Source organism: Ictidomys tridecemlineatus, chromosome 10, assembly GCF_052094955.1.
Source record: "Ictidomys tridecemlineatus isolate mIctTri1 chromosome 10, mIctTri1.hap1, whole genome shotgun sequence".
Taxonomy (NCBI): Eukaryota; Metazoa; Chordata; class Mammalia; order Rodentia; family Sciuridae; genus Ictidomys; species Ictidomys tridecemlineatus.
The window spans coordinates 38,172,490-38,192,731 of NC_135486.1; the positions used below are offsets into that span (position 1 = coordinate 38,172,490).

Below are 20,242 nucleotides of genomic sequence, written 5' to 3' on the forward strand. Positions count from 1 at the left end.
TCAGCAGGGCACTATCTATGGTTGCCTTGGGGATGTGAATTTCTCTTCCCTTTATCTTGCTGCTTCTGGTCCTGTGGACTTCATTGCTGCAGGTGTTGCTTGGGAGAAAGATGAGAGCATCTGTTGCCATCTCCTCTGGCCTTGGAGCTACCTCCCCTTCATATCAGTAACATTAGGTGCTCTATGGGGGACATTGCCAGTTGGCTTTCAGTTTCAGGAATCTAAGTACTTGGAATGGACATGTTGCTTGGTAAATACCTCCCACCAGGCTATCTAATTACTATGCATCTTTCAAAACCCAGTGAGAGTGTCACCTCCTCTGAGGAGCCCTTCCTGCGTCCTTCCTCTGCCCTTCCTTATGTTGGTGTAATAGGAATACCTTTGCATGAGCTCCACAGCATCCCATGCTCGGCTCCTATTTTGTATTTTCTACCTTGGTTGGTATTTCTTACATTTCCTCCACTAGACTGGATCCTTGGGGGAACACTGTGCTCTTGATATTCAATTTTATTTCCCCAGCATCTAGTATGTTTGGCTCATAGTAGGCCACCTTACATATTAAATAAATGAATTTCTCCTCTCTCCTGACTGTGGCCCATAGACTTATTCTCCCTAGCTTCTGCCCTTTTCAGGTGCTTCAAATTGCCAGGCACACATGTTTCTATCCTTGTCACCTCCCCTCTCCCTTTCGCTCCAGCACCTTTGCCATCTTTTATCTATCTATTTCTTTGGTGTTTGGCTAGGAAGAAAAACCGCTCTAGGTATTTTGAGTGGTGAGGATTCAGTATAGGGAACCAGAAGCGCATGCTCATCATCATTGGGGGGTGTGTGGGCCGGTGAAGGCTGGGAAGGCTATGGGAAGTTGCTGCAACTGGAGCTCAGCTGCCTGTAGTGCCCAAGTAGGGTCTCGGGAGGCCTCCAGTGTAGAAGTGGCTAGAAAAATCTGTGTCTGCCATCTCTGAATATTCCCAACTCTGGCAAAACTTAATAAGAAATCCGCTGAAAGAGAATCTGGGAAGTGTAATTTCATAGACTTTCACCCTTGAGCTACAGGCTAGTTAGTTCTTAGAAGAAGAGAATAGTTTAAAAAAATGGCATATCCAGTGTTCTGTCTTGCTGGATCCTGGATCTGAGACTGCTGCAAAATAACCCGGGGGTGGGAGGGCGGGGGTGATGAGCAACTTGTGTACATTGATACAGCAGGAGTGGGAGCCGTTTATTGTAGGAGAGGAGAGGTATATATACATTCCACACAGCTTATCTTAATTAACATAAACTAGATACAGCAGTCAACCAATGAGGAATCTCCACGCTTAATGGCTTGCTGGCGTTACTTCACAAACCACTCCCTCTGGCAAAATGCCAGGCGCCATCCTGACTTGTTTACAGACTCTAACGTGAGACCTTCTCCCCAAGCTGCTGGATACCACATATTTTTAAAGTGCAAGATTTTTCCCACCCCAATAATAGGTGCTTTAATTTCATCAATATAAAGGAATCCTTATCCATAGCCCTAAGCCAACAATTAAGATTCTCTTTATAGCTCATTTTATGTTCCCATGAGATCTTCTTTGGAATAAAAAGAAATCTGTTTTAGTCCAGAAATTATAGACATAAATGAGGAATGCGTTTCAAAAATTAAGTCACTTTATTTGTGTACCCAGTGCCTCACACATGGTAGGCAAGTGCTCTACCACTGAGCCACAGCCCCAGGCCCTAATTTTTTTTTTTTTTTTAGCAGTGGTATCATGGTCATGCCAAGTTGTAATGCCTGAGGTAGATCAACCTCAGTGATTGGCTTAGCCTGAATGCCTTGCTCATGTTCTTACTGAAGGTAGGGATGAGAATTGATTGTTTTACTAGAACTGGGCACAGTGGGTGAGATCTGAGTTCCAAAGCAAGTCAGTTCTCTTCTCAAACTGAAAAACAAATGTCTACCAGGTAACCCAACCACCCCCCCCCCAAACAAAAAAACACAAGCATTTGCAGGTTGAACTGGACATGGTTGATAATGCCAGTTAGCATAGGATATCATGGGGAAACTTGTCCCAATCACTGCCTCAGCCATTCTTAGAAAATAGATGTTGATTGAGGCTAAGACAGGGTAGCATTGTGGCACCCCCTCTAACAACTGGAGTGTAACGGACTAGCTCAGCTCTGCCACTAGACCCTGAGTATACAGGACCACTAGATGGGTTTCAAATGCTTTCATCTTCCTCCTCCTCCTGCTTTCTCATCAGTCAAGGGAAGGGTTAGATTAGCTCAGCTCTAAGGCCTTTTCTGCTTTCTGAAATTAGCACTGGACTATCTGGCTTAATCAGGGCCTCTTCAGTCTAGGGGTAAACTTTCTTAGTGATTTGGTGTAGTTTTTACCCCTCATTCTCTAAGTTGGTTTCCAGGCAGGAATGTGAAAGCCAAACTCCAGCAGCCTACCAATGGGATAAATGACCATGCAGCTGAAAGACTATGATGATTGTAAATTGAAGAGACAAAGGCAAGGATTATGATCTGAATGTGGTACTTTGTATAAATATCACCCTTCATGTGTCATGCTAAGTGGCCATAACAAGGACTTCCAAAACTGTCCTCACGAGCTGTTTGGCATTTGCAGCTTTTGGCCACAATTCATTGCTGTTTTTAATGTCTAGCTCTCAAACAGCCAAACTCGGCCTGGGAGGAAGGACTAGGACTTGGTGGGCAGGCAGCATGGTAGTCCAGAACAAATCCTGGAACCAACCACGGGTTCTGGCCCATGTTCTATCATGGACATGCACTGTGAAGTGTAAAGGTTCCTTTGTCACAGTCGCCTCTAAATGGAATGGCACATAAATCCACATGCTCTGTGAGTGTGGGCAGCACCACAAGGCTTCACAAGCCTCATTATTGTGCACTGTGAGGCTCTAATGAGTATGGCAGTCATAATTGTTATAAATAAACCATCAGGGGCACAGCAGGTGCATGAGCCCAGGCACTCTACTAATCCACTGATATAGTCATCAGACGAGAGCCGAGGCTCTGGGAGTGAGCATCGGTACTTGGAGATGTTTTTTTTTTTTTTAAATGTCCCTGGAACTTGACCACAGAAGCCTGAGGCTAGAAACAATCTTAAAGGTGACCCCTTTCAGTTTTCCAAGTTTCCTCTCAACACCCTGTGCTACCTGAGCTCATACTCATCTAGTAATAGGAAGTTTACAGTCTCCTGTGGATACTGCAGTTTATATCAAACTGAAATCTACCTTCCCATTGCTGCTGTCAGTTGATGTTCAGGCAACAGAATCTTGAATATCTCAGATATGCACATAGGATTTCCAACTTTTATTTCTGGGAGGAACTAAGAAGAATTTGCATAGGATTGATGTTCCTTATATCTCCCTATAAGGAAATCCTGGCTTTCTGTGTGTTAGTGGCCATGAAAGATTATTTTCTTACTAGGTGACAAGAAAAATTGTGCTTGAGTCTAGTAACTTTCTTACTGCAGAGGAATAAACACATTCTTGTTTATTTTATGCTTTTATATATAATAATTGATGTATTAAATAACCACTTTTGAGCATCTTCCATCTGCAGGGTACTGTTGTAATTGCCAGAGCATACAGAGGCATTGGGGTCTTATTACAGTGTATCGTTCACCCATTAAATTGGCCCAGTATTTGGCTTATGGAATAGATATTGAGGATCTGGTGTAGGTTCTAGGCTTTGGTTCTTGCACTCTTGAAATTTATAGTCCATCAAGGGAAAGGATATTATACCATATTGAAATTCTTATTGATTTTTTTTGCCATCTCTTTACTGGACTTTCTACTCCTTGGAGCAGAGGTTGTATGCTATGCGGTTCTGAATCCCCAGAATTTGGCATATATTAAGCTTGTGGTAAATAATGATTGACTGAATATAGGAAGGGAAAGAGTACCAACATTGGCATTTGATATGCCTTACTAGATCCTGAACCAGCAGTTTATTGGTTATGTGACTAGGAATAAGGACATGAGGCTTCTTAAAATAGGAACCTATTTTTCAGGGCTCTTATGAGAATTAAGAGATAATATAGAGGGCCTAGCACAGTGCTTGGCATAGAGTGCTAAAAAGAAAATTGCTCATTTTCTTCCAATTTTAGTTCCTGAGGGACCTTTTGCATGTATATAAGAAAATTAAATCAGAAGATATTTCTGGAGTTCACTGGTTTGCTTGTGTTCTGAAATCACAGCCCCACTTCTGAGTTCTTTAGAAGGAACCCAAGTCAATTCCAGAGATCTGTTCTTGTACATTTGCTGTCCAACGCTGGAATCTTGCATTTCTGGAAGGAGTTTGTTGGGTGGGTTTTAGAAACCATAATCCAAGATTAAGGAGACTCGTTACTACTAGGTTGGCTATTTCCCCTCTACACATTTTCAGTGGACACAGTGGGGAGGGCAGTTGTTTTAAGAAAAACAATTCTGAATTTATTCTTCTTTCCAACCCAAATATAGGATTAGCAAGTTTTTTTTCTAACCTGCTTTGACTTTATATTTTAATATATGTATTTTTACCATGCTAAAGAGCTGGATGTCTAATAATAGCATACAAGATGATGCATGGCTTTGGAGGTTTCAGTTCGTGATGGTTTTCAGGCCTGTTGTAAGACGGCAAGCACATCACGGCAGGGCAGTCTGCTCATCTCCTAGCTATAAAGTAAAAACAAGGCCAGAGGAAAAAGGGTCCTACAATCCTTCCAATGACTGGAAGACTTGCCACTAGTCTCCACCTCTTCAAGTTTCCACCACCTTCCAAAAGTGCCACGCAGGAGACAAACATTTTATGCATGAGCCCCTGGGGGAACATTCCAGATTCAAGTTATAGTTTCCAGTCCTTTACTGTTGCCAAAAAAACAAACAAAAACTGCCGTCAAGTCTAGTCTTTACCCCTAGTCTTTCTCATAAGTGCTGGATGAAGGCCCAAGGAGAAAAGTGTGTGAACAGATATGAGCACTCCTCTGTCTGGGGCTTTAGACTTTCATGCTAGAACACATTTGGGTTTTAACCATTTGTTGAATGTTTTGCTGAATTCTTACTTGCCTGTGTGGTACCTGGTGTCACTTTCATGCCCTGCCACAGGGTTCCATGTCTCCTGGGAAGAGCCTGCTTTCCTCGCCCATAGGCTGCACGATCACCATGCAACCTCATCTCTCTAATGATTGTATTTTTTTTTTTTTACATTAAGATGACAGAGCCAACGTTCCCAACTTTCTATATCATGAGTGATAGTGTTTCTTTGGTATGGTTTCCTACAAAGGAGATTGCATCATTGCAGGGTGAATGTATATGAAATTGACTTACTGCCAACTTTTCTGTCCTAGCGATGACACCATTTGGCGTTTCCTCAGAGATGACACTATGCTACATTTCTTCCAGCAAAGTAAGAGACTACCTATTTCCCCACAGCCTCTCTAACACAGGATGTTGGCAAATTTAGAATGTTGACAGTTTAGGTGAGAAATACAGTTGAGTTAATCTGTTTTTCATCCCCGTAACTTTCAAAATACCTGAGATGATCAACTTAAAAAGAGAGAAGATTTATTTTGGTTCATGGTATCATAGGTTTCACTATGTGGTTGCATGACCCTGTTGCTTTGGGCCTGTGGTGGGATAGTGTATCATGGCTGGAGTGTGTGGTAGAAGAGGTCTGTTCCCTTCATGGCACACAGGAAGCAAAGAGAGGGGACCTAGGTTCGACTATCCCCTTCAAAGATATATTCTCAGTGACCCAAGGTTCCTTTTACTAGGACTCGCGTCCTAAAGTGTCACCACCTTCCAATGGCACTAAGAGCTAGGATACCATGCCTTCATTACATAGACCTTTAGGAGATGGGCAAGATACAAATGATAGCTGGGTGTGGTGGCACATATCCGTAGTCGCAGCTATTTCGGAGGCCAGATAACTTGAGCTGAGGAATTTGAGGCCAGGCTGGACAACATAGTGATACTGTGTCATCTCAAAAAACAAAATACGATAGAGTTGGTATTGTTTTATTTGCACATTTCTTAGTATGAACAAGATTATTTTTTCATGTGTTAAAGGTCCATTTGCATGTCTTTTTTTCTGTCTCATTTTGTAGGTTTTTTTTTTTCTTAGCCTGTTCTTTAGTTTTAGAACTCCTAAGTAGTGTTGTCTGTTTCTTTTTTCTTAATGATTTTTGGTCATATAGGAGATAGATTATCTTTCTTAAATTTTAATGTTGAAAATTTTACTACTACTTTTTGATGGCTGAGTTTTGAGTGAATTTTATCTACTTCCAGGTGGTGAAGTTCACCTCCCCTTCAAAAAATATTTCCAGTACTTGAATAAATTCATATTTTACATTTAAATGTCTGATCCACTTAAAATTATTTCCCACTATGGGGTATGAGAATTGGATCCAGTGTGACATTTGCATGTGTGGCTGGCCAGACCCACTGATTTGAGATGCTGCCTTAATACTAAAATTTTTGGTTCTCATTGGGTCTATTCGTGGATTATCCCATTCTGTTTCACTTGTTCTGCCTGCTCATGTACCAGCACGGCACTACTTTAATGAGAAACCCTCAGTACTATGTTCCAATGACGAATGGGCTTAATTTTCCTTTTTTGCTGTTTGTATCCAGAGTCTCCCTGACTATTCTGCCAAATGAATGTTATAATAAATTTGCAGAGGTGTCCACACAGATCCTGATGGTATTTTTATTGGGATCAAAATTATAAATTAATTTGAGGAAAATGACATTTCTATGACTATCCAAAAAATATTTTATGCCTTTCCATTAGTTTGAGCCTAGTTTTGTATCTTTTTGGTAGGTTTTTATAACTTTATCATAGGTATGGATACCTTTCAGGTTTGTATCTAAGTATTTCAGTATTTTTCTATTCTAATAGGGTTTTCTCTTCCTACTAGTTTTAAGTTGAATATCAATGCTATTTGCATGTTTATATTTAACCTATTAAAATTTCTTTATTTTCTGTAATTCCTTTGGGTTTTCATGTGCATGATCACATCATATGCACATAGGGGAATTCTGCTTTTTCCTCTTTCATTCCTTTGCCTCTTCTGACTTGAGCGCTTTTTTTAGCTGCATTGGCCAGCACCTCAAACAGAGAATTCAGTATAGTGGATACAGCGGGCCTCTTTGTCTTACTCCTGACATTGGTAGAAAAGTGTCTAATATTGTCCCTTGAAGTAATTTGCTATTTTTGGGTCTGAAGTACATACATATATTTTTATGACAACAACCAAAATTTTAAATGCCATTTTAACATGAATGGATATTGGGTCTCATTAAATGCTTTTTCTGAATTAATGATAAAATGATTTCTCTCAAATAGTTTTATGATACATTATTAGATTTTCTAATATCAAACCACTCTTGCACTCCTGGAAATAACTTATTAAATTTTTTTTCCTGATATATTTAGAAAAGTCTGGTGAGCAGCCTGATCTCTCAATACTTGATCATTCTCAATAAAAGTCAGGAATATACCTAGTTATTTTCCATGTACAATGATTCCTCCTTGCAAATTGTGTTTTTTTTGAGGTGCTTTAATTTTTTAGTGCTGGGGATTGAACTCGGGGCCTCACATATGCTAGGCATCTGATCTATATTGCTGTTGGCATCTGCCTGAATTGCCACAGTGAGTAAAGGGGACCTCTTTCCTTGGGGAACTCTAGACTGATGGAATGTGCTTGAGTTCAGATGCTGGCTTTACCTCTAACTATGACCATTGGACAGTCATTTATCTATGCCTATTTATTCCTCTGAAAATTGGGGATAATAATAGCACTCACATTGTAGCATTGTTGCAAAGACTTGCTGTGTATATGTGTATAGCTCCAGAGTGGCTGGCACGTATTGAGAACTGCATGTGTTTGGACCAAGATTACTAACATTCGCCCCTTCACTGTATGCTGTGCCCTGCCCTCACAGTGAGAAACTCTAACCCTTTACTCTTAGAAAGCGTTGCCTTTCTTTTCCACATGATCCAAAGAAGATGGGAGGCAGTATTAAATTAAAACTTTCTTGAATTCTACCATATTATGTAGTCTCCATGAAGGCTCTTACATTTAGAGATGGTTATGAGGAGTCTATTCTTTGACCTGTGTCTGGAGTTAGAATATTAGTTCTTAGTGAGACTGACACTTTGGGTTGAAACCTTCATGCATCAGTTGGTTATAAAACAATTATCACCGAGACGTAGCTCAAAGTCTAAAATGTGCTTTCCAGTGGAAATCTCTCATGTGTATTATAAGAATGGATAATTTCCTGGCCATTAGTCACATAAGGAAGAAAAATTTTGCTTTTCAGAGGTTGTTAGATTCTACCACGTGATTGCCATTTTGAATGTTTAGTTTTTAAATACTGGATGGATGGGGTGATAAAGCTTAGTGTCCAGTAGCCAGACCATATGTTATAGGTGGAGGAGGAGGAAGACTCTTATTGGTTAGCTATTCCCTTCATGCTACAGGGCAACAGGATATGGAAGAAGACAAAGTTCTGACCACATCATTCTGGAGGCTTTGGATCTTAAGAGAATGATGATGTTGGTATGAGTTAGGTGAAACCTGTTTTTAAAATCCTGTGTCCATCCAGATACGAAAGGGAAAACATCATATGATCCCACTTAGATGAGGTACAGACAATTGTCAAACTTATAGAAACAAAGAATGGTGGTTGCTAGGGCCTGAGGCGGCAGCAAAGTTGACTTATTATTTAATGAGCATAGTTTCAGTATGGGAAGATGGAAAAGTTCTGAAGATGAAGGACAGTGATGATAGCACAGTAATTCGAATATGCTTTCCCCCACTTTTTTTTTTTTTTGGTGCCAAGGATTGAACACATGGTCTTATGCATGCTAAGCATGCACTGTACCACTAAGGTACATCTCTAACACAATATGAATGTACTCAATGCCATTGACATGTACTCTTAAAAATGCTTAAAATTATAAAAAAAAAATGTAGCTGTGATTTATAGCTCTCCCAGCAGGCAAACCATTTCCAAATTAAGCTAGTCCGAGGACCATTTCATTCCCTTGGCCTGAATGTGGGTCCTCAAGTATTACTCTGGAGGTTCTGTAGGAAGTCAAAGATCTGGTTAAGTTCTATTTAGGTTTCCTGATTTGAAATTGAGCAATAGGAGGCACTTACAGCTGTTTTGAAGGTCATTCTCTTTCCCTTATTTTCCCAGCTCTCTCCGTAACCAGCACTGTAACCCAGAAGTCCTGCTGGGGTTCTGAGAGATGATTTGGTTGTGCCTCTGCCCAACATCAGAAACGAGAAAAATTACAAAAAGAAAAAGGGAATTCAATCAGTCTTCCTCAAATTGGGAAGGTAGCTAATCTACCTCATTCCACCCTACGGAAGTGGTTAAAATATATAGGGTGGGGGGAAAGAAATGTAATTGTGTAGATTCAATCAGGCTGTGCTAGCCAGATATTTTTCATAATTCCAGTTCCAATGATGCCCACCAATGGGCCAAAGGGACATCTTTTCAGTTCCATCCTAAGTATGAGGAAGCTGGGATGGAGGAATACTGGTTATCTGGAAATTGGGAAGATAGGGGCTTTTAATTTTAGAGGTGCTCTATTATACCCGCACACACCTGCGTGGATTTATTAATAAATCTTTTTGACTATACCACAGAATCATATCTGGATCCACCCCTGCCACGCTCGGTTATTTCTCGATGTACTACAGTGATCTTCTATTGTCTCCCTGCCCCAATTCCTCTCTTACCATTCACTGTCTGTGAGATACCCAATGTGACATTCTAGAACCATAAATCAAACAATCCTAATTAAGCTTCTCCAGAGACCCTCACCATAATTGTTCTTTTCAACAGAATATCAGCAAAGATTTCTGCAAAAGAGCTTAAATGTGGTTAGACTTCCTATTTTCTGTTGCTCTGTCTTGCAAAAGCTGTTTGTCCCTGGATTTCATGTTACTTCTGTTTTTGTGGAAAAATGTGTAAATCCTCTGACTAATCTTAAAAAATGAGACAAAAAGTACTCTGTGAACTCAAAGAAAAGAAATACTTTTATGTAGACTAAATAATTTTATGTAAAATGTAAACCTCCAAGCCCCTCTTCCCACGAGGTATAAAGTTCAAAGAATTTCTAGACTCATTGTTCAGAAGAAAAAATTTTCGGGCACAAGCCATACTCTGAACCGGCTGCAGCCAACAAACCTGCTTCCTACTAATTCCTCGGGTGTCCAGGCTCCTCTGTCCTACATCAAAAGTATGCTATGCCCCACCCCCCCACCTCCATCTCTCCGAAGAATGAAATTAAAACAAATTTAAGAACTCATTCTGCTGTTATGTTATCCTATCAATGTTCAGGTAAAACTAAAACTAAAACTTCTTATGCACATGGCTGTAAGATCAGGTGCCTGCTCAGTTCTCCAAACCCAGCCTGTCCTCATTCTCTTGTCCACCGTGCTCTGGTTATGTTGTCCTGCTTTTGGCAACTCTAGCCTGCTTCATTCCTTCTCAGTTTGGGCCCCACTTTCCCACTTGGTTCCATACCCTAGATGTCTTTCTTTCTAGAATATTCTTCCTATGGTTTCTGTTCAGCTGTCCTTGAACTGTACAGAAAAAAATATACCCCCCCTCAAGGAGGTCTTGCTGAGTCTTTGTGGGGGCTGGTCACACTATCCTTTTGCCTCACTGGCATTTGTTGCTATCAGATATAAATTATTTATGCACTGCTTTGTTTCCCTCTTCCAGAATGTGAGCCCCATGAGAGCTGGGGGCCTTGATACAATGCTCACCTCTGTACCCGCTGGACGTAGAAGACACAAAGTATTTATTGAATGAGAGTGTCAACATAGATGCATAAAGATGTAAGACTAGCTTATGCTGTTGAGGAAGCTTTGATTTCCTCCTTTTACTGTTTTCCTGTTGCATTTTCTGATGCTAATTCCACCCTCGATCTTCTCCGTTTCACTTCAGTTTTCAAGGGATTGCCAACTCTTTATTCTTTTTATGCTTTCCCATCATAAGCACACAGCCTACTTCTTGCTCCAGTCTCTAGTTCCCTCTGTAATCAATCACACATGCATGAGAGAGAGTTTGATGCAGCATGTGTCAGTCCCTCACTTCTGTGCAGATAGACCCTAAGCATACAGTGGTGTGTGCACTGGCATATGTCTGAGGCAGACAGGATGAGGTCATCCCTTTGTTCTCATGCTTGCTTCCAAGATCTGCCTGATCCTACTGTCCTGCCATTTCCTGAATTCTGTGCTGGTCACTTGGAGGCCCTGCCCCTCCCAAGCCTTCAGCTTTCTATCTGCCCTGGGTGGGTCCTGAAAGAGTATTTTCCCTTTCTGGGCCACAGTGTAAGTCATCTTATGTCCCTTTTATACAGTTAGTTTCTCTCAATGAGTTATTGGGAAGGGAGCTCCATTAAAAATATGGAAGGAGATGAACATTTATTGAGTACTTCCTGTGTACCAAGTACTCTGCTAATCCATGTTTACATATATCACTTATTTCTCATAAGTTGCCTGTGAATAAGTTCTCTCCATTTCCCCAATGAGGAAGCTGAAGCCCAGAGAACTGAATCAAATTTCCAGAGCCCGACTGATACCAAGATCCTGCAGAGCACATGAGCATAAGGGAGCAGAAGAAGGTGGGCTTACCTGGAGCAGGGTAGCCATGTAGGGGGAAGCAGAATCATGTAGGTGAGAAGGGATCTGTGTATAAAATGACCACCATTTTCATCTAGCAATACTGAGAAGTAGTGAGAGCCTGTGCTTTTAGAAGGGTACTTGGGAAGAATAAATAACTCCTGTCTTTTAGAACTTAAATTTAACTCCTAGCTTTGTCTTCTACTGACTATGCGCTCTGCAAGTTACTTAGCCTCTCTGAACCTTAGTTCCTGCACCAGTGAATTGGGTACCACTACCTGTTGCAGCAGTAATTATATGCATATGTGAGTACTGAACATAGTGCTTGCCACATTCCAAACAATAAGTAGTAACTCGTAATGGTTTTTCATTATTCTCCCTCCTACTCCAATATTATACTGAGTATGTAGTGATTCTTTCCATGTCTGTTTTGTCCTGTGGTCCTGAAATAAGTCTGTTGCATCTGTAGCTGATGTAATTGAAAGAGCTGAATAAACTTTGGATGAGCGAAGGAAACGGAAATCTTTGTCTAAAGCTGCACATGTTTCTTCCTTCCATATTGCAGATCTGGCAAAGTTACTCTTGCTACCTGAAGTGCAGATATTTACTTTTGTGGCTATGCTAAGTACCCTTGGTTTTTAAGAGGAGGGATCATTTTTTTTTATTAAGAAAATTTTATTAAATATTATTGCGCAAGAACTTGGCATCTCATTCAGGCCAATGTAAAATCTAATGTAACAAGTCAGCCACTCCTAGTATAGGTATATCTCCCTTTTGAGAAGGGCTTGGGCAGAAGACTTAGAATAAGTGGAATCTGTGTATCTTAAATCCCATCTCTCCTGAATTTTTAAATTTTTTCAGGTAAGGTATGTAGTGAATGATGTATCTTCTAATTTGGCTTTGAGGTTATCTATATGCATAAAAGAACCTTGTCATTTAAAGGTATCCCACAAGAAATCCTATTGTAATGTGCGAAATCACTGGGTGTTTGTCAAGTGGGTGAAGTGCCAAACCTGCTGGGTTGCTCCAGGGATAGAGCCAAAGGCCAGGGACAGGCAGGGCCTGGAAAGTCGAACCCCACCCTGAGTGAATTCCTGTGTCCATTGCCCAAAGGGACAGAATTAACTCGGTCTTCCTCAGGCCGATTGCCAACCTAGAAAGTGAGTCTGTGGATGGGGCATGACAACCATCCTCTAGGTATTATGAGCATGAACTGTGCCTTATGGACAGGAGCATCATAATTCACTCAACGTTGCACACAAAGGGAGAGAAGGCAATTGGTTCAGGAGGAGCAAGCTAATTGAACAAACCAGGACAGTGCCAATTGTGTGCACTAAGTCAGTTGGATGAAGTAGGAGGGTTGTGATATGAATGGTCCACCATTGCGCAGGTCTTACTAAAGGCTCCTGTGGGTGGAGCTGCTCTTTCGCCTCCCTGCTCAACACAGACCCACCTATGAAACTGGGGTCTTTCCAGGTGGAAAGCTGCAGGGACTTCACCTGGGGGAAGCTCTGAAGACCAGGGCGAAACCTCACAAGGGTCACTTTGCTGTTGGCTAGTATTATGTGCTTTCTAAACATGTCTTATTTATTTTTGAGGAAATGAGTATCTGAGGAAATTGTATTATAACAGGTCTCCTCTATTGGAAAACAGAGTGGAAGGTACCTTGAAATCCACCTGCATGACCTTGATTTTTAGAGAGCTTAGACTTGCTGAGATACCTTGCTCTCAGAGAGCCATGGCTTGACATTAGAATCACGAGGAGGGCTTGATAAATTTCTGGGCCCCATCCCTAGAAATTTGGAATCATTATATCTGGACATTTGCATTTCCAACAATAATGCTGCTGCTACTTAAGGAGTCACACTTTGAGAATCACTGCCATGGAGTAATTCATTTCTTCATCATGATTTGAATGTGTGCATATATATATTTTGTGTGTGTATATACATGCATACATATATATACATATGTATTTTTTGTCAAGTTTACTATTGTGTAAACCTGTTTTGTTGATATGCTTGTCTTTTTTCCTTCTCTGAACAGGCATTTTGATGTTGGACTACATAATTTCTTAATCAGGTAAGTCAGTATTTTTTTATTTTTAATACCATTGAATAGCATTTCTATTATGGAAAATTGTAATAGAAAATAAATCCTCATTAAATATCTTGATAAAATAATGGTAATTATACACTTGCAAGAAAAAAAACCTGCTAAAACTATTTTTTTTTTGTTTACCACAATCACACATGATTAAGTAATCAAGGAAATCTATGTTTAGAGATTTGTATCTGAACTAATAGTTAACCAAGATCTTAATTCTAACTACTAGGCTTTTGGAAAGACAAATAGAAAAGGAAGCAGTGTCAGCTTATTCAGACATTAAACAGACCATTTAATGTTTCTCCATTGAATTTAATCTTTTTAAGCTGAATTTAATGCTTAGTATATTCAAAACTGTTAAATATCTTGTTCATAATTGAAATATTACAGATGTCCATTTATACCCTAGCTTATTGGTGATTTTTACCAGAGTTGGCTTATGGGCATATTCATTTCAAGTAGCTATTAGAAAGATTAAATGGTAATGTACCAAATTGTAACAGTACTTGTAAGAATTTATGAGATTTTAAAAAAACATCAACTTGGCCTGGGGATGTAGCTCAGTTGGTAGAGTGCTTGCCTCACATACACAAGGCCCTGGGTTCAATCCCTAGTACCGTGCGCGCGCGCGCACACACACACACACACACAAAACAAACAAACCAAAAAAAAAACCCATCAACTTGCCGAATTTCCTAAATTTTTCATGTTGTGCATGTATTACTCTAAAAATGGTAAAAAATGGTTAAAATGCTTATTAAAAAATAAAGGAAGCAATAATGGTTGTTGAAGTGAACCACTGTAAAGATTATAGGGAAACTGTACATGATTATGTATAGTGATCTGCACATGTGATTTTTAAATGCTATTTCATTCAGATTGCCTGCTAAGCTCTATAGGTCGGTTGCAATTTTTGTATAGATGTTATGGTGGCTCATTTTCCCATAATGCATGACCATCTATTAGCAAGATGTTCTCTGAGGGGAAATGTTCAGAATTCATATCACCTTTATTTACCCTCTCTGCTGGATTGCATATGGCAGTGTCCAAGAGAGGTCACGGGCACCTTGTCTTCTTTTTCAAGCCTCACTCCAAGGATGTACATTTTGAAAGTCTCCTTTGCTTACCCCAGACTGTGGGAATATGGATTGTGCCATTTTCTTCCAGGAGTTCAATCACAAAAAAGAATCTTTTCTTAATACACCAAGGGTGAATTAATTTTAGTAGCAGAGATAGTTGCCAGCAGTCATGGAAAAAGTAGGCAGGAGAAATCTTTATCTCAACTGACCAAAAAGTGTCTGTATATATTTCATGGAATGGTTAGGATTTTTGACTTGGTGGCTTTGATGCTTTGGAAAACTCTTGAAACTGCTCACCTCATGCCTTTTGATGAGTGCAAATTTGTACATAATTTCTCTAACTTTGAGGGCAGAGGGTCGTGCTTAAGCACCTATTGATGGTTAAATTCAGAGTCTTGTATAGAATTAACCTTCAACATTTGTGGTAGGAGTGAATGAAATGAGACAGAGGGTAAGTTGAATTGAAGTTGTCCCATGACTTATTCAGCACATAGTTCACAATTCTAGCATGCACCACTTACTTGGATATGTCTGGGATACTGTCATTTGCAAAAATAGATGTCTGATTAAAAGGCTTTCCTGAGTTTGTTTGCTAAGCTTGTGGTCTGAGCAAGAGGTGGTCTGCCTCTGGGGTCCTGTTTCCCTTTCCTCATCTGGATTCCCATCATTTCTCCTGTGTTGGATCTGTGAAAAGGGAAGAATAGTCAAGTGCCTGTAATGTAGCTGGTGTTGGGATCACTATGTCCTGGCCTTGTGGGGGCAGATACTGGAAGATGCTCTAGCTAGTCACTTTCTTCAGTGATCTGTGAAGCAAGGAGAACTGGGGAGTCAGGTTTCTCTCTGCCCTGCAATCTCCCTAGAGTTTTTCTTGCCCTTACTCTGGGAGGGGCAGAGCAAATTAACACATGCATTACTTTCCTAATCGGTGAATGAGAGGTCAGTTTCTCCTTCTTGCAGGCATCCCCATGTCCCCAGGCCAACAACATAGACTCAAAAGGATTCCCCTTTTCTTTCCTCCTCCCACCTTGGGAGCAGCAGGAGGGAGTGAAGAGATGGGTAGATAGAGGTGGTTTCTGGGAACAGAGTCAGTTCTCTGGATAGCTGGCTTTACTTGCACCTTGCTGGGTGTGGTGGTGCATGCCTGCAATCCCAGCAACTCATGAGGTTGAGGGAGGAGGATCACAAATTGGAGATCAACCTTGGATATGTCTGAGATAACTGTCATTTGCAAAAATAGATGTCTGATTAAAAGACTTTCCTGTGTTTATTGCTTGCTAAGCTTGTGGTCTGAGCAAAAGGTGGTCTGACTCTGGGGTTCTGCTTCCCTTTTACTTCAGGATGCTATGAGAGGACCTGGAGCAACCTTTCTCCTGGTTTCTCTAAAACATTCAATTTTTCAAGTTCCCCTTTTCTAATTTTTCATTGCTTTTATGTTTAAAGATTTAAAAATTAGAAAAGTGTATATATATATATATTATTTTCTATATTGTTTGTATTTAAATATCATTTCATATATATAATTTCAAATATATATTTCAAATAGGGTCTAATTTAGAATTATATATATCTCAAAATGTAAAAAGAACTGGGGATGTATCTCAGTGTAAGCACCCAGGTTCAATACCTGGTTACCTTACAACCCCACAAAAAGAAAAAGAAAAAATGAGCTCTTTGTTCTTCAGAATTGGAAGGTAAAGTATGGGCACTGAATACAATTTAGGACTGAATCCATTACTGAATTATTTCACTGGAATTATGACCCTGGAGTAGTTTGAAGAGGGTGAGGTCCAGTCGAAAGGGAGGTAAGGAAAAGGAAATGACTATTTTTAAGGAGTTGAACTATGAGGTGGAGAAAGGAAAATGAGGACAGCTGATGGAGAAGGTGGGTTGAATGGACTGTTTTTTTTTTTTTTTTAAATGGGAGAAACTCTCATGTTTAGTTACCAGAACTTCTTCAGTGCCCTTTAAGTGCAGAGAAAGCGGTTTCAGTTGGGTAGAGAGGCACAGAGTCTGATTGCCAGGGGGCAGTCCGTGGTCCCATGGTTATTCTGGAGAGCAATGGCATTTTTCTGCAAAGCTACTCCTAGAGGAAACCTTAGGGGTTGTAAGAGTCAAGGGGATGGCACCTGATAAATCTAAGGGAGGAAAACATATTTCCCTTTGCACAAGAAATGTGGGAAGAATTGGCATCATTTTTTTGCTTTTGTTTCTAGATTAAGTACATATATTGGCTCCAACGAGCTCTTAAAGCATTTCCCGAATTGACAGACTATATTGAATGCCTAGTGTTTGCATAAAAGAAACTGCAACATGCCTAAAATTAATCAGTTGCATCTTTTACGTTGATGCAAGTCACATTGGCTTCTCTGGAGTGATGTAAATTTCCCCAGAGCCCTATCTGTGATCTCGGCCTGGGCAACTGCACAAAGTAACAGGCTTCCTTGTGAGTTGTTGGAGTGCTGCTCTGAGCTCTGGGGCAGGAAGGAGCTGTCACCTTGAATGAAATGTGAGCGTTTTGGGTATAGGTGCTTAATGGCGACTGTGGGAAAACTCGGCTCAAGCCTTCCACATCTTATGGCAATCAGAGGAAAGACTTTGAGAAAGCAGGGATCACAAGTCACCTGAGAATAACCTGAGAGGACTGTTGGCTGGAATTCTTCATATGTCTCTACAAAAGAAAGCAAGGAAATGACCAACTTGGAAAGAGATTCTAGAATAAAACAGCTGTTTATTATAGATAATACAGCAGCTTGTTTAAATCTATCTTAGCTTAGGCAAAGAATTAAAAAAGGATTCGTGGGGTTTTTTTTTGATTCTTTCATTGTACCCTGGCCTTACCACCACTCCTTCCCTTTAAGAAATGGGATCTTGCTATGTCACCTAGGCTGGCCTTGAACTCCTGAGCTCAAAACAATCCTCCTGCCTAAGATGAGAGAATGAGTTTAAGGGATACAGGTTGCTACGAGAGGACCTAGAGCAACCTTTCTCCTGGTTTATCTAAAACATTCAATTTTTCAAGTTTTCTTTTTCGAATTTTTCATTGATTTTATGTTTACATATTTAAAAATCAGAAAAGTATTCATATATATATTGTTTGTATATAATTTCAAATAAGGATCAAGCTTTTTCCCCCCACTAACAAAATTTTCTTTATTCTTTCTGTATTTATTTCAAAGATGTGTGTATCCATGAGAGCTGCTCCTTCTGTAGTCGGGGGGGATGTCTTTATCCTGTTAGCAGAAATGCAGAGTGTGAGAATCCTTCCTTTGATACTTCTTAAGCAAATAGAAAAAGGCCATGGGTCTCTTGCATGGCCCTGAAGTTATTTAAGATGATTTCTGGAGTTAATATGGTTCTTGGAAGATAATTTTCTTTTCATAAGTAAACAGATTCTACATATGGAGTGGCATTCGGTATAGTGCAGGTTGACTCCTATACAAGTGCTAGCATTTATGTGAAACGGCACATGCCCTTCTGAAGCATGATCGATTCTGAAGAAGAGAGGAGGTAGCCAGGTTGGGAGGGTGGCTGTTCACTTCCTGTGCTGTCCTTACTTCCTCTTCTGGAGTTTGGTCCAGGCTGGCCTTTCACCAGGCTCTGGAGTATCTTTGAATTGTCAGAAGGGAAGGAAATGTCATTAAAGTGTGAATGGATGGTCCACTGAGTGCTGAAATGAGCAAAACTGACATTGTTGCCTTTGGCTTTTCCTTGTTGACACCCAATGTCTGACCTATTAATAAATCTAGTTCTACAGAAGAATTGAAGAGTCGTTTGGGGGTAAAAAATAAATCAGGGTTCTGAGCTTTATGGATCACAGTGTAGTTTTTCATTTTACCCTGTACTACCAAACTGACTGCTGTAAACAATTGTTGTAGTTAATTGTAATATTCAGTGTTGGTGGAGATATCTGTTCACCATCATTGGAAGAATATCTTGGGTTGTGTGATGTCTGAGATATCCAAAAGAGTTTTCCTGATGTCTTTAATAAGCCAAACAGTCAAATGAAAGATTCATTTAGACTAAAGGACTTTTGAGAGGAAAAGAGGCAGTGTTTTAGCTTTTTGTTTCCTGCTGTGACCCAAAGACCTAATAAGAACCATTTTAGAGGAGGAAAAGTTTATTTGGCACCCAGAGTTTCAGAAGTCTAGGTCCTAAGATGATTGACTCCATTGTTCTAGACCCAAGTTGAGGCAGAAAACCATGAACATCATGGTGAAGGAGTATGGAGGAGGAAAGCATTTCAGGACATGGCAGTGAAGAAACAGAGAAAACTGTTCACCAAGGCCAAAATATAACCCCCAAAGGCATATATATCCCCAGTGACCTACTTCTTTCAGCTACATGCTACCTGTCTAGAGTTAACTGCCCAGTTAATTCTTATCAGTGGAATCACAGACTAGGTTAAGGCTCTTACAACCCAGTCATTTCACCTCTAAATTTTCTTATATTTTACACATTATCTTTTGGGGAACACCTCAGATCCAAACCATAACAGGTATAATGAACAATTATCTTCCTTTTGTTCTCTTAAGATCATTGAAACCTGTTAGTGCCCTGAGCTGTTCTGGAAACAGAAGTTAAGGCATTTGTCCTGCAAGTATGATCCGGATAATGGGCAGATTGTTAGGGTTGGTATTCAGTCTAGCAGCCTAAGAACAGCTAAAGCGCACATGTCTTCTGGATCCACCAAGAGAGAAAGGCAATGTGTACATATTTAACTCAGTGGTGATAACTCAAAGGCTTTGATACAAAGGATTTTGATTTGTTAGTTTTGCAAAAAGAATACAGAAGCCCACTTCTGTTTGAGTAAATAATTTTCAATAGAGGTGTATAAAGTTGAATGATATTACAAAGTCCTGCTCCAACCTAAGCTCAGCCTAGGGTCTGTGTTTTTACAGTCCTGATTGGACACTACTGATCATCTCTTAGTGGCAACCAGAGGGGAAAAGTGGTACCTGAAGGAGCCCTAGGTCTCTTTTGTTCCTCCCTCCTGCAAACTCATATTCCTTGAAGTGGCTGTGGTATCAGTTTTCTTCATCACCACCCAAGGCCTGTGAAAACCAGAATCTAGTGAGATGTGTGGTGCTCTTATAAGAGGGTGCTTTAAATAAAAAGTGGAGAACTTGAGAGTGAAGAAAGCCAGATCCCAGATCAGGATCCAACAGAGGCAGATAGTAGAAACGAAGGCAGGTGTTGAAGACAAGCTAATGCTTCCCTGTGGCTGGGTCCCTGCTCTGTCTTTCCCTGTGCCCAGTTTCCAAATCCTGTAGGCTCCTTGACCTTAGCATCTTGTATTTACCCCTTCCTTTCTCTTTCTGGTGGAAAAAAAATCCACCTTTGTCTTTTTTTTTAAAACCTCACCCAGTCCTAGTTGAGGTTTAATATATATATTTGGTCTTCTGTATCTGCAGGTTCTTCATCCAAG

The 20,242-nt window shown here is 40.3% G+C and overlaps 1 protein-coding gene across 3 annotated transcripts in view; it reads left to right on the forward strand.

Annotated features, from left to right (window-relative positions):
• The window catches only part of Hhat (hedgehog acyltransferase), a 316,410-nt gene that overhangs the window by 164,291 nt on the left and 131,877 nt on the right, over positions 1-20,242 (forward strand). For all 3 annotated transcript variants that reach the window (XM_078022761.1, XM_040278701.2, XM_078022762.1), the window contains exon 9: positions 13,679-13,714. In XM_078022761.1, the coding sequence (XP_077878887.1) occupies positions 13,679-13,714 (36 nt within the window). The remainder of the gene's footprint in view (positions 1-13,678; positions 13,715-20,242) is intronic.